This window comes from Camarhynchus parvulus, chromosome 21 (genome assembly GCF_901933205.1).
Source record: "Camarhynchus parvulus chromosome 21, STF_HiC, whole genome shotgun sequence".
NCBI classification, from domain to species: Eukaryota; Metazoa; Chordata; class Aves; order Passeriformes; family Thraupidae; genus Camarhynchus; species Camarhynchus parvulus.
The window spans coordinates 57412-70078 of record NC_044591.1 but is presented as its reverse complement, the minus strand read 5'-3'; the positions used below and the strand labels follow the sequence as shown (position 1 = coordinate 70078).

At 50.0% G+C, this 12667-nt stretch overlaps 1 protein-coding gene across 1 annotated transcript in view; it reads left to right on the top strand.

Annotated features, from left to right (window-relative positions):
* The first annotated feature begins 2872 nt into the window (after positions 1–2872).
* The window catches only part of CCDC30 (coiled-coil domain containing 30), a 36522-nt gene continuing 26727 nt past the window's right edge, over positions 2873–12667 (top strand). Inside the window, exons 1-4 of the mRNA XM_030963845.1 lie at positions 2873–2900; positions 3078–3245; positions 5357–5477; positions 11334–11488. Coding sequence (XP_030819705.1) covers positions 2886–2900; positions 3078–3245; positions 5357–5477; positions 11334–11488 — 459 coding nt within the window. The 5' untranslated portion in view covers positions 2873–2885. The remainder of the gene's footprint in view (positions 2901–3077; positions 3246–5356; positions 5478–11333; positions 11489–12667) is intronic.

Below are 12667 nucleotides of genomic sequence, written 5' to 3'. Positions count from 1 at the left end.
AGAGATCCTGGGAGAGATCCCTTGTTCCTGCAGTTCAGGTGCCATGGCAGTGTCCCTAAAGCATCTCTTTCAAAGTTTTTCCTTCCATCCCAGGTATTTGAAGGTTGCTTTGCTTCATATTCCATTTACACCAGACAGTTTTCCGAGGCAGTGTTTGGGCAGTTCTCACCAAACAAGGTTCAAGTTTCACTGCAGAGCTCTGTAAACAAAGGCAAGGCCTCATTTGGCACAGACAGCAGAGGATGGATCCAGGCTTGAGGCCAAGGTTGGAGAGGGGAGTGGGCACTGAGCAGGGTGGTGTCCTGAGAAGGGAACGGAGCTGGGGAGGGGCTGGAGCACCAGGAGAGGCTGAGGGAGCAGAAAAGGGGCTCAGCCTGGAGAAAAGGAGGCTCAGGGGGGCCCTGTGGCTCTGCACAGCTCCTGCCAGGAGGGGACAGCCAGAGGGGATTGGGGTTTGCTCTCAGGGAGCAAGGGAGAGGATGAGGAAACAGCCCCAGGCTGTGCCAGGGGAGGGTCAGGGTTGGATATTGGGAAATTTGATCATGGAAAAGTGTTCAGGTGTTGGCACAGGCTGTGCAGCACGGTGGTGGAGTCCCCATCTCTGGAAGTGTTCAAAAACAAGTGTGGATGTGGCACCTGGGGACAGGGTGTGGGGTAAACGTGGCACTGCTGGGGAATGGTTGGACTCAGTGACCTTGGAGGGCTTTTCCAGGATCAGTGATTCCATGATTCTCTGATTGCCCCTGGAAGGGGAAGCTTCCTCTTGGCTGTGTGGATTTAGAACTGGAATTTAGAACTGGAATGTTCCTGGTTTTATCTAAACCCTCCTTGAACCAACCAAGGCTCAAGTTACCGACTTCAATTTATCAACTTCAAAGTTCCTCATGCCTGCAAGAAACTTAACAGCAGCTCCTCTCCTGGCCACTGTGTGTCTGCTCATGGGCAGAGACAAATCAAATCTGTCCTCTGTCCTCCAAATAAATTCCCTGGGGTCCTGAAAAGGACAGCAGCACATGGGAATTCTGGAAACATTTCCAGAGGTGAGGCTGTGCTCTGGGTAAAACCATGGGGTGATTTTGTAATGACACCAATGCTCTGAAAGTGAGGGGTGCTCAGCAAACGAGGAAAATAAAGCCAGAAGAGCAAGGAAAGAGCACGAGGATGGGATCAGTGGATGCCATCAGTGATGGGAGAAGTCCAGGTTGGTCAGGAGAGGAGAGATCCAGTTGGAAACTGAGTCAGGAGAAGGAATGCACAACTTACCTGTGGCCAGGACTGATAAAGAAGGTGAATAAGCTCCAAGAATTGCCTGTCTTATTTCCCAGTAGGTAACTGGTGGGAATGAACAGTCTGGGAATTCTCTTGTGTTAGTTTGGAGCCTCTGTAGACAGCAAGGGGTGAGAATGTAAAACTTGTGTAGGTTGAACATGGCCTTGCAGGAGCGTTGGGACAAGAAATGCCACCAGCACTGTCTTCAGAGTGTCCTGGAGTTCCTCAGAGGTGGTTGGGAAGGTGAGGAATAATCTGAGCTTTTTGAGGAGCACACTGGGGCAGTGAGAATCTTGGGGTTTCGTTGGACTTGAGAACACACTGTGGGCTTCCAGCCTTGTGTCTGCCCCTCTGTGTGAAGTGCTGCTTGGGGAGGTTCCCCAGGCTCAAACCGAGGCACAGCCAAGGGAGATACAGGCTAGAATTAAGGAGGAAGTTTTTCACAGAAAGAGTGGTCAAATACTGGAATCATCTACCCAGGGAGGTGGTGGAGTCGCCATCCCTCGATGTGTTTAAAAAAAGACTGGATCTGGCACTTGGTGCCATGATCTAGTTGAGGTGTTAGAACATGGGTTGGACTCGGTGGTCTTAAAGGTTCTCTTCCAACCTAGAAATTCTGTGATTTGTGTGTGACTCAAACTGAGGCACAGCCATCCCCACCCAGGCTCAAACTGAGCCACAGCCATCCCCATCCCTCGGGATCAGGGATGCTCCTGTTCCCTGTGGGAGCTTGAACCCAGCCCAGCAGTGCTCCCACCCTGGCACTCTGGGATTGCTGGCTGTGGTACCCAAGTTGGAAGTGGCTCCTGCAAATCCAGGATCTGTCCATTGCTTCCTGAGGATCTCGGAGGGCTCAGGGGAAGGTCCTCCCTGCACTCTGCCATGTCCCAGTCTATTCCTTTCTTTGCCATGCCCTTGTGAGGTGTCTTCAGCCAGTGAGTTGCTTCTGCAGGGTGGAGCTACTTAGCTCTTCATTTCCTCAGTCTCATGGGGTCATCTTTGGCTTTCAAGGGGCTTTCAAGGTTATCTCATTCCACCTTCCACTGGCTGAGGTTCCAGCCCTGTCCAACTTGTCCTGGAACACTTCCAGGGATGGGGTAGCCACAGCTCCTCTGGGCAGCCCTTGCCAGGGCCTCCCCCCTCACAGGGAAGAATTCCTTCCCAATATCCCACCTAACCCTGCCCTCTGGCAGTGGGAAACCGTCCCATCTTGTCCTGGCACGCCATGTCCTTGTGTAAAGTGCATCTCCAGCTCTCTTGGAGTCCCTTGTAGGAACTGGCATTGTCTCTAAGGTCTCCCTAAAGATCTCCTTCTCTTCCTCCTTGTCTCTTGTCTCTTTTCTCTCCCTCTCCCTTCCCTTGGTTCCATGTACTTGTCCTTTTCCCCTTCACATTCCCGCGTGGTTTAAAAGAAAATCAGAACTTTAGGTGACCCCTGGGGCGCTGTTCCCGCTCTCGGCCGCCAGAGGGCGCCACTGAACGAGGAGGGGGCGTGGCGGGGGCGCGGCCTCCCCGGCCACACGTGAGGCGCTGGGGGCGTGGCCTCGCGACCCATTCAGTGCAGAGCTGCTGGGGGCGTGGCCTGTTGCCATGGCGCCGCGGGCCCGTCCCGCTGCATGGACGCGGCCCCGGTGGGTGCCCGGTGTAGCCTCATGACCGGCCCGGGGGGGCTCGGGGTGTTGGCAGTGCCGGCCCGGGGGGGGTTCGGGGGGTCGGCTCGGTGCTACCCCAAGGGGATCGGGGTACCCCAAGGGGATCGGGGTGCCCGCGGCCCCCCGTGTCTCACGGCCCCTCTGGGCGCCCCGCAGGCGGAGCCCCCGGTGCCGGCGGACACCATCCGGCGCTGGCTGCGGACCGAGGGCGCCGACCCCGCCGCCCCGGCCGAGGAGCAGCTGGGTCTGGCCTGGCGGCTCCTGCGGAGAGCGGAGACCCGGCTGGGAGAGCTGGAGCGGCGGCGGGCCCAGGACATGAGAGACGTAAGGGCCGGAGAGCGGGCCCGGCTGGGCCTGGGCCGGGCAGGGAACGGAGCTGGGGCACCAGGAGGGGCTGAGGGAGCTGGGAAGGGGCTCAGCCTGGAGAAAAGGAGGCTCAGGGGGGCTCTTGTGGCTCTGCACAACTCCTGCCAGAGGGGACAGCCGGGGGGTCGGGCTGTGCTCCCAGGGAACAGGGGCAGGAGCAGAGGGAACGGGCTCAGGTTGTGCCCAGGGAGATTCAGGTTGGACATGAGGAGGAATTTCTTCACTGAAAAAGTTGTCAGGCATTGTTTGTGGCTGACCAGGGCACTGATGGTGTGCCCATCCCTGGAGGTGTCCAAAGAGCGACTGGACGTGGCACTCAGTGCTCTGTCTGGTGACAAGATAGAGTTTTGGCACAGGTTGGACACTTGGGAGCCTTTTCCAACCTCAGTGCTTCTGGAACACCCCCGGGTTAACCACCCAGGCCTTTTTCCAATCCCCCCTCTGTGCAGGTGTGTCATTACCACGCTGCTGCCCCTGAGAACTTGGAGTTTAAATTCCCATTCCTCATCCCCACAAAACCCCTCCAACAACCACACCACTTTCCATTAAAATAACTGCCCTAGCTGTAACAGCCCTAGGCATCACTTTAGCCTAGAAATTTCAAAAATAGCCCAAACACACCTCCTTACAAAACAAACCCCTCTCTCAAACTTCTCCACATCCCTAGGATACTTTAACCCTTTAATCCACCGCCTAAGCATAACTAATTTCCTCAATAGAGGACAAAATATTGCCTCTCACCTAATTGACCTTTTCTCATACTGGGCATCAAAAAGCACCTGGTGAGCCCAGCAGCTCCCTCAGAGCTCCCCACAACCCAGCACCCCCATAGCTGCAGGGCCTCCTGACCTCCCAGTCAAAGTTTTACCATTCCCAGGCGTTCCAAAGGCATAAGACACACTGTAAATATTTGAGGTTATCCTGTGAGTATGATGGGGTGGAGTATTGTATCTGCAGGGATCCCCTTGGCAGGGAGGAATGATGAATCTGACTCCCATGTTCTCAGAAGGCTAATTTATTACTTTATGATACTGTATTATATTAAAGAATACTAAACTATACTATACTAAAGAATACAGAAAGGATACTTCCAGAATGCTAAAAAGATACTAATGAAAACTCCTGACTCTTTCCAGAGCCCCAACACAGCTTGGCCCTGATTGGCCAAAGAGTGAAAAACAACTCACATGAAACCAATGAAACAATCACCTGTGGGTAAACAATCTCCAAACACATTCCACATGAGCACAACACAGGAGAAGCAAATGAGATAAGAATTGTTTTCCTTTTCTCTGAGGCTTCTCAGCTTGCCAGGTGTGAAAAACGCCAATCACATGTTTTTAAAATTTTAAAAGTTTAATAGTAATAAAATGGTTATAAAAATAGTAATATAATTAGAGTAATAATAATTTGGGCAATTTGGATTAGGACAATATGAGACAATGAAAACAAAGAGTTATGGACAGTCCGGGTACCTCTTTCTGGGCAAAATGAGCGGGAAAAGGACCCATGTTAACAGAGGATTAACCCTTAAAAGCAACAGCCTGTTGCATATTCATACACCTCATCCATGATGCATAAATTCCATTCAAACACAGGATTCTGTCTGGGCAGTGTCAGCTTCTTCCTCTGAATCCTGACAGCATCTTCAGGACTGAGCGAGGTGGGAAGAAGTTCGTTTCTCCTGATAATGGGGCAATAAATTCTCTTTCTCTGAAAGATTCAGGTGTCCTGTGGCTGCTGTCTCGGTGCAAGTACCTCATTCCTCTCTTTAAAAAAAGTATCTTACATAGTTGCTATTTTAACATTATGTTATAACCTAAAACTATATTTAACCCACCACTTAAGAAAATTAACACAGCATAACTTTCTAACACAACACATATAATATTCACTTGAATATTTGCCAAAAGCCAATCATAAAACGTGCATTTTTCACACCAGGAGAAAAATCCTGAGCGAAGGGATTTTTCCAGAGGATGTGAATGCCACAGTGGAGAACATTTTGTGCTGCTGGCTCCCTGGAAGTGCCAGCAGATATGGGAGCAGCAGGGTTTTCTTTGTTGCAGGTGGAAAGCTACGTGGGCCACGTCCGTGCCCTGACAGAAGAGAGGGATGCCATTGCCTCTGAGTATGAGAAGGAGAACGAGCAGCTCAGGTTGGAGCTGGCCCAGCTACAGCTGCAGCAGGGTAATCCCTTCCCCTTCCCTGGGAATGCACTGGCAGGTGTTTGGCTCTGGAAAGCTTCTTGGAGAGCCCAGCAGTGTTTTTTGGGGAGCTCTCAGTGGTTGCTTGAGAAGTTCCTAAAGTGTTAATGAGCTGTTCAAACAGATTTGTAATTGATTTAGAGGTTCTTGCCTGCTTTTGCTGCCTTTATTCAGGGAGTTTGGCAGGTTCTCCATGTAGCTCTGTTGTCCAGAGGCTGTTTGAAAACCAGAATTGATGGTGCTCTAAATTATCTCTCGCTCCCACCAAGTCAGTGGTGAGAATTTGCTCTTGGCTTTGGTTTACACAAACCCCACATCTTTTAAAACAATGAGGAGGACAGGAATTGTTTGTTCTGATGATTCAGAACTCGGGTGTTCATTGTCATGGAATTCCAGGATGGTTTTGGTTGGAAGAGACCTTGAAGCTCATCCAATTTCACCCCCAGCCATGGGCAGGGAGACCTTCCATTAGACCAAGTTGCTCAGGGCCCCTCAGAGCTTCAGTAATTCTGTTTAAACAAATTATTTCACTTATTTAACTTGAAATAATTTATTTTCAGACTCTAGGGTCACTTTTGCTGGGTTTAATTCTTGATTTTCTTCAGTCTTCTGTTGCACTTTCAGTGGTGCTCATAGCCCATGTCACCATTAACTCTAGTGAGTTGTGTTGTCCTGGTCCTAAGATAAAATTTGGGGTGACGGCACAACTTTAAGAGTTTCTTTGTGATTCAGGCTTTGGGGCAGCAAATACAGGAGTTTGGGGGAAATTTTGAGCATCAGTTGGGTTTTCAGGGAGCACATCTGGTGGTGTGACTTTCCAATAGATGGATTTACCTAAAAATGTGCTGTGGTTTGTGGTGAAAAGGCTGCTTGCAAAGCCTGAAATGAATAATGAGCTCTTGGGAGCCTGGCTGTGGCAGAAAACTCCATTCCTGGTTCTCTCCCTTTCCACGAGGTGTCAGGAGAGACACAGAATGTCCCCAAAGCTGAACGTGGTCGTTTCCTCCTGCTGGTTCTGCTCCTCTGGGCTTCCTCCGTTCCTCAGGGGTTCCTGAGGCTGTGGAGCAATGAGTGCCCCTGGAGTGGCAGCTGAGATCCCTGTGCATGGATCTGTCCTTGTCATGTATCCAGGAGGCATTGCTGGCTGCTGTCCAGTGTTGTCCCTGAGGGGGTTGTGTGGCTTTGGTGTTTCTGGAGGGATTTTTTTTGGGATATCACTCAGATTTTGAGGTTCAGGACTTGTTGTTGACTCGTTGCTGGCATTGGTTGCTATCCTGGGATGTGTGTGGATAATTAAAGAATCTGGAAGCCCTGCTCCCCTCTGGGCTGTCACCTGCAAGGAGAGGTGCCAGCACTGAGGTGTTTTGGGATCCTTGTAGAGCACTTTATTGAGTGACTGGTCCTTTTATCCAGGTTTGTTCAGCTGGAGCAGAGAAGGCTGAGGGTAAGCTGGGGGCAGAGCTCATCCCAGGCTGCAGCTCCTCTGGAGGAGGATTTTATTTCTGCTCTGTGGGAACAGAGAAAGGACATGAGGGAAGGGCTGGAGCTGGGCCAGGGGGGTTTGGGCTGGAGCTCAGGAAAGGCTCTTCCCCAGAGGGTGCTGGCACTGCCCAGGCTGCCCAGGGAATGGTCCCAGCCCTGGGGCTGCCAGAGCTCCAGAGGGTTTGGACAGGCTGGGATTGTTGGGGTGTCTGTGCAGGGCCAGGGGTTGGACTGGATGATCCTTGTGGGTCTCTTCCAGCTCAGGATATTCTGTGGTTCCATGGTTCTAGGTCAGCCTTTTCATAAAACAATCCCCCTGGCCATGTCTTGTGTGGAGTGGCTGGATGTTCTTGTGCTGGAGATGCTGCACAACCCCAAAGGGCTGCTCCAGGTCTCTCAGGGTTCTGTGCTGCATCCCTGTGTCTCTCTCCAGCCCTCCTGAGGACAGCCAGTGCTGCTGACTGACACTGAGCAGCTTTTGAAGATCAAAAGTAAATATTCACTCGCACATTTGCCTCCTGCCCATCCTGGGCTCACAGCTCCTACAGGGAGCAGCCAAGGCTGCTGATGCTGGGCCATTGACCTGGGCTGAGCTGAGCTGTCACCTCATCTGATACTTCTGCCCAGAGTGACATTTTTCCTTCCCTGCAGGCAGTTCCTGATCCGTTTGTGATGCTCTCGCTGAACGCGCCGGGTGTTGTTGGAGGGCAGATCGATGGTGCTCCCAAAAGCCTTCCTGAAAAACAACTGCAGTGCACTGAAACACAGTGCAGGGGAGCTGCCTGGATTTATTTAAAAAGTGGAATAAAAAGAAGACACAGTCATGGGCTGAGCTTGTTTGTTGTAACAGCTGGGCTGGTTAAACACACCCAGCGGGGCTGTGGTGGGGCGAGGTGGCTGCTGTTTCTCTGAGTATTCCTGGGGTAGGAAAATACAAATATTAATATAAAATTTGCTTCCAAACAAGCATGGACAGAGGTAGGAGATGCCAGGGGAGCTGTTGTGTGACAGTGCCTGGGGCAGGGGTTGGCTTTTCCCAAACACTGGATGGAGGAGGGAAGGGGTTTGTAAGGAGTCAGTAGAGTTTACTCATAGGTAACCTGTGCTGTGTGGGCAGAGCCCCCTCATCCGCACAAATCCTTTTTCCTCTCCAGCCTCTGGAATATGTCTGGGATCTAAAATGATGCCACTTCATCCTGCATTGCAGGCTGGGGACAAGGGAGACACTTCTAGGAGTGTATCTTTTGTTGAGGGAGTGACAAAACTATTTTTTGTCTCCTTAAAAAGGAAAGAAGCTTAGAAGGTTTTATTTTTCATTTAGGTGAAAAAAGCTACTTCATAGGCTTAGGGGACTTCACTTTAAACTTAAGGATAGCTAATTGGACAGAAGTTAAAAAGTTTTGTTTAAGCAATTAACTTGAAAAAGGAGTGAACAACAAAACTAACTGCTTTTGTTAGGTGTTTTACTAAGAGCAAGACTGTCGAGCACTTAGCTCAGTTTTCTCTGTTTGTTATTTTGCCTTTTATTAAAAACCTTTTTGTTTCCAACACTGCAACAGAAGCCATCGTGCTAATTTTTATGCCTCCAAAGGTAGCTGAGCTATTTTGGGTGTGTTACAGGCCTCCAAAAGCTTAATTAGACCTAGCTCAAAAAAGTTACTATAGCAGGCACTGGTGGGTGAAAGTGGTTCAGGGCACAGGGGGTCCCATCCTGGGCATAAACCAGAGCAGTTTCTGTTCATTTTAGCTGGCATTTGGCAAAACCATGGGAGGAAGCTGCCAGGCAGCTTGGGGTTTGTTGGGGAAGGTGAAACAGGAAAGTCTTATAAATATGATTGCCTGGCAAAAGATTTTGAGAATATAGAAACTATAAGCCAGATTGAAATGAAAGCAAACTTTGAGATCCCGTAGTTACTGAACAACTGGAAAACAATGGTGTGGCCAACTGAATTGGATTAAACAACACCCTCTGCTTGCAGGCAGGTCCAAGGGTCAGAGCAGACCCTGCCAGCTTAGCAGAAAGAGGAGTTTTTAGGGTTTAAAATGTAACACAGTATGGTAATGTAATGATTCTTATAGGCTGTATGTAAATGCTCTAGGATTTGTATCTTGTACTAAATTGGTTAGTGAGAATCAGAATATTCAGCACAGAAGATTTGTTGTATTGTAATGGGAGCTTTGCTCTCTTTCCCTCTTGCTTTTATTCTTCTCTCTCTCTCTCGCTCTCTCTCGTCCTCTTACCACTCTATCTCTCTCTCTTTTTTGGGCCTGCTCTGAGCTGTGCCTGGCAGCTCCAAACAGGGCCCTTTGCAATAAACCCCAAGTTCCAAGCCCTGGCTTCAGAGATTTCTGGTCTCCTCCATCCGTCCCCACTGTCCTACCCCCATTGTTCCTACAGGGGTTCAGTTTAGTCGAGCAGGCTGGGGACAAGGGGGGGCACTGGCAGGTGAAGGTGGTTCAGGGCACAGGAGATCCCATCCTGGGCATAAACCAGAGCAATTTCTGTTCATTTTAGCTGGCATTTGGCAAAACCACGGCAGGAGGCTGCCAGGTTCAGTTTAGTGCGATCCATGGGCTCTTCCCGAGGCACAGGGAGCAGCTTGGATCCTGCAAACAGCCTGGTTTGCTCTGCTGCAGCAGGAAGCTGCTGGGGAGCCCTGTTTGACCCTGCATTGAGCAGGCTGGGCTCTGTCTCCCTGGGGAAGAGCCTGGGGAACCTCAGGGTGTTTTCCATCCAGGACTGGATGGAGCCGGCTGCGAGCGCGGAGTGGAAACATGGGATCGATTGGAGCCTGGGGATGTGCTTGTGCTGGGCCTGGGCTAAATCAGTGCCTGGGTGTCACTGGGGGCTGGGAATGGCACAGGAACAGGCAGGATTGTAGAAAGAGTGGAGAAGGTTTTATACAAGAGAACCACGCGGTTTTTATAATGACACAGGAACAAGCAGGAGGCAGGATTGTAGGAAGAGTAAAAAAGGTTTTATTCAAGAGAACCACACTCTTTTTATAGTGACAGAGGAACAAATGATACAGGAACAGGTGAGAGGCAGGATTGTAGAAAGAGTAAAGAAGGTTTTATTCAAGAGAACCACACAGTTTTTATAGTGACACAGGGACAGGTGAGAGGCAGGATTGTAGAAGGAATAAAGAAGGTTTTATTCAAGAGAACCACACAGTTTTTATAGTGACACAGGGACAGGTGAGAGGCAGGGATTGTAGAAGGAATAAAGAAGGTTTTATTCAAGAGAACCACACAGTTTTTATAGTGACACAGGGACAGGTGAGAGGCAGGGTTGTAGAAAGAGTAAAGAAGGTTTTATTCAAGAGAACCACATGGTTTTTATAGAGTGATATGATAGATTCTATTTGATTGGCTCATTAACAAAAACACCTTCCTCATACACCATCCTTGAGAAGAGCAGAAAGATGAAGTAGAAAAACAACACCTGCTGGTTGTTTGTACTTAACAAGTTATCACATCCTTAGAACTCCCCAAAAATTCTCCCAAGCTGCTGTGATAAATGCTGGTCGTTTCTCTCTCTCTGTCCCATGGCATCCACACATGACAGTGAGGGACAGGCTTGGCCAGAGCTCTCCATGTCCTGTGTCTCTGGTGAGGGGTCTTCTGTGGGGACCACCAAAACTACCTCAGGAGAAGCCCAGCTAAGTCAGAGGTGGAGAAATTCCAGGGCCATTGTTGCAGAAAGGGCAGAGTGCCCCTTTTTTCCTTTCCTGGGCTCAGTGTAGCATACAGCAAACACCTGTGAACAATAGCTCAGCAATGCCAGAAGCTGTGCTCAGGCCTCAGGGCCTTGCCAAGCAACTTTCTCCAACAAGAGAAGAATTTCAGGTCCTTTTTCTTCAGTGGTCCTCAATCTGTGTCCCTTTCATGACAATTGTGAGGCAGATGAGGGAAACTTTGTGTGACTGTGTTCACAGGGGTCTGAGGATGAGGGAAGAGACGAGGATCTGACTCCATGTTTCAGAAGGCTTGATTTATTATTTTGTGATATATATTATATTAAAACTATACTAAAAGAATAGAAGAAAGGATTTCATCAGAAGGCTAGCTAAGAATAGAAAAAGAAAGAAAGAATGATAACAAAGGTTTGTGGCTTGGACTCTCTGTCTGAGCCAGCTGACTGTGATTGGCCATTAATTAGAAACAACCAACATGAGCCAATCACAGATGCACCTGTTGCATTCCACAGCAGCAGATAACCATTGTTTACATTTTGTTCCTGAGGCCTCTCAGCTTCTCAGGAGGAAAAATCCTAAGGAAAGGATTTTTCATAAAAGATGTCCGTGACAACTTCATACAGAGACTTACACCAGCCTTGTCTTGCCTTGCCTTGCAGAAAGCCAGCTGAAGGAGGTGGAGGAGATGCTGGAGCAGGAAGGTTTGTCCCAGATCTCCTGCAGTGCTGCCAGTGAACAGGTGGCCTATCTCCTGGTGGAGCGGGCGGCGCTGCTGGGACGGCTGGGATCCCACAGCAGCATGGATGGGCTCCAGGTACCTCCTGCTCCCTGGCTCTGCCTGCCTCTGAGCTGTGGGAAAGGAATATTTTTGGGAAATTTCTGCAATGAAAATTGTTTCTTCTTTCTCTGAGGCCCCTGTGGAGTGCCGGGTGTGAAATGCTTGAAAGGATTACAAGGAAAATGGAATGGAATGGTTTCAAACTGGCAGAATGGTTTCAAACTGGCAGAATATGTCTAGATTGGATATTGGGAAGGAATTCCTGGCTGTGAGGGTGGGGAGGCCCTGGCACAGGTTGCCCAGGGAAGCTGTGGCTGCTCCTTCTCTGGAAGCATCCAAAGCCAGGTTGGGTTTGGAGCAGCCTGGGATAGAGGAAGGTGTCCCTGCCCATGGTAGGGTGTGGGATGGGATGAGCTTTAAGATCACTTCCAGCCCCAAACCAGTCTGGGATTCCAGGATTCTAAGCCAATGCCTTTCTTAATTCTCACCTTTTGCACTTGATTTACTCCCACATCTGCACAGGGACAGTGAAATGGGTTATTTGTAGTCCTGTGTTTAGGAGTTTGTGATGTGTTTGGTGTAAGGATCTTCAGTGGGTGGGAATGACTTTCTCTGGGTTCAGCTGGAGCAGAGGATGCTGAGGGCAGATCTCACTGGGGGCTGCAGCCTCTGCTCTTTGTGAGCAGGGCCAGGACATGAGGGAGCAGCTGGAGCTGGGCCAGGGGGGTTTGGGTTGGATTTCAGGTTCTTCCCCCAGAGGGTGCTGGGCACTGCCCAGGCTCCCCAGGGAATGGGCATAGCCCCTGCCAGAGCTCCAGAGGGTTGGGACAGGCTGGCATTGTTGGGGTGTCTGTGCAGGGCTGGACTGGATGATCCTTGTGGGTCTCTTTCAGCTCAGGATATTCTGATGCTATGGTTCCAAGGCCATCACTTTCCACCTACTCATGACTTACAGCCATGTCTCTGTGGAACTGGAGTCCAGGAATGCTCTGGGATTCCAGGAGCTGCTGTTTGTCCCCTGAGGTCCCAAGCCTGAGGAGGGAACAAGACCTCAAATAGGGGTCAGGGCCCTTTCTCTTGTTCCTTTCTGTTTAATCAGGTGAAGGACACATTGGAGATGTATTTTCCCGGAAAACTGTCTCCCTGACAGGACCGATTACTGTCCCCGGTGATGTCATTCCTGTCTGTGCCTTCGGAGCACAAACTGTTGATTAA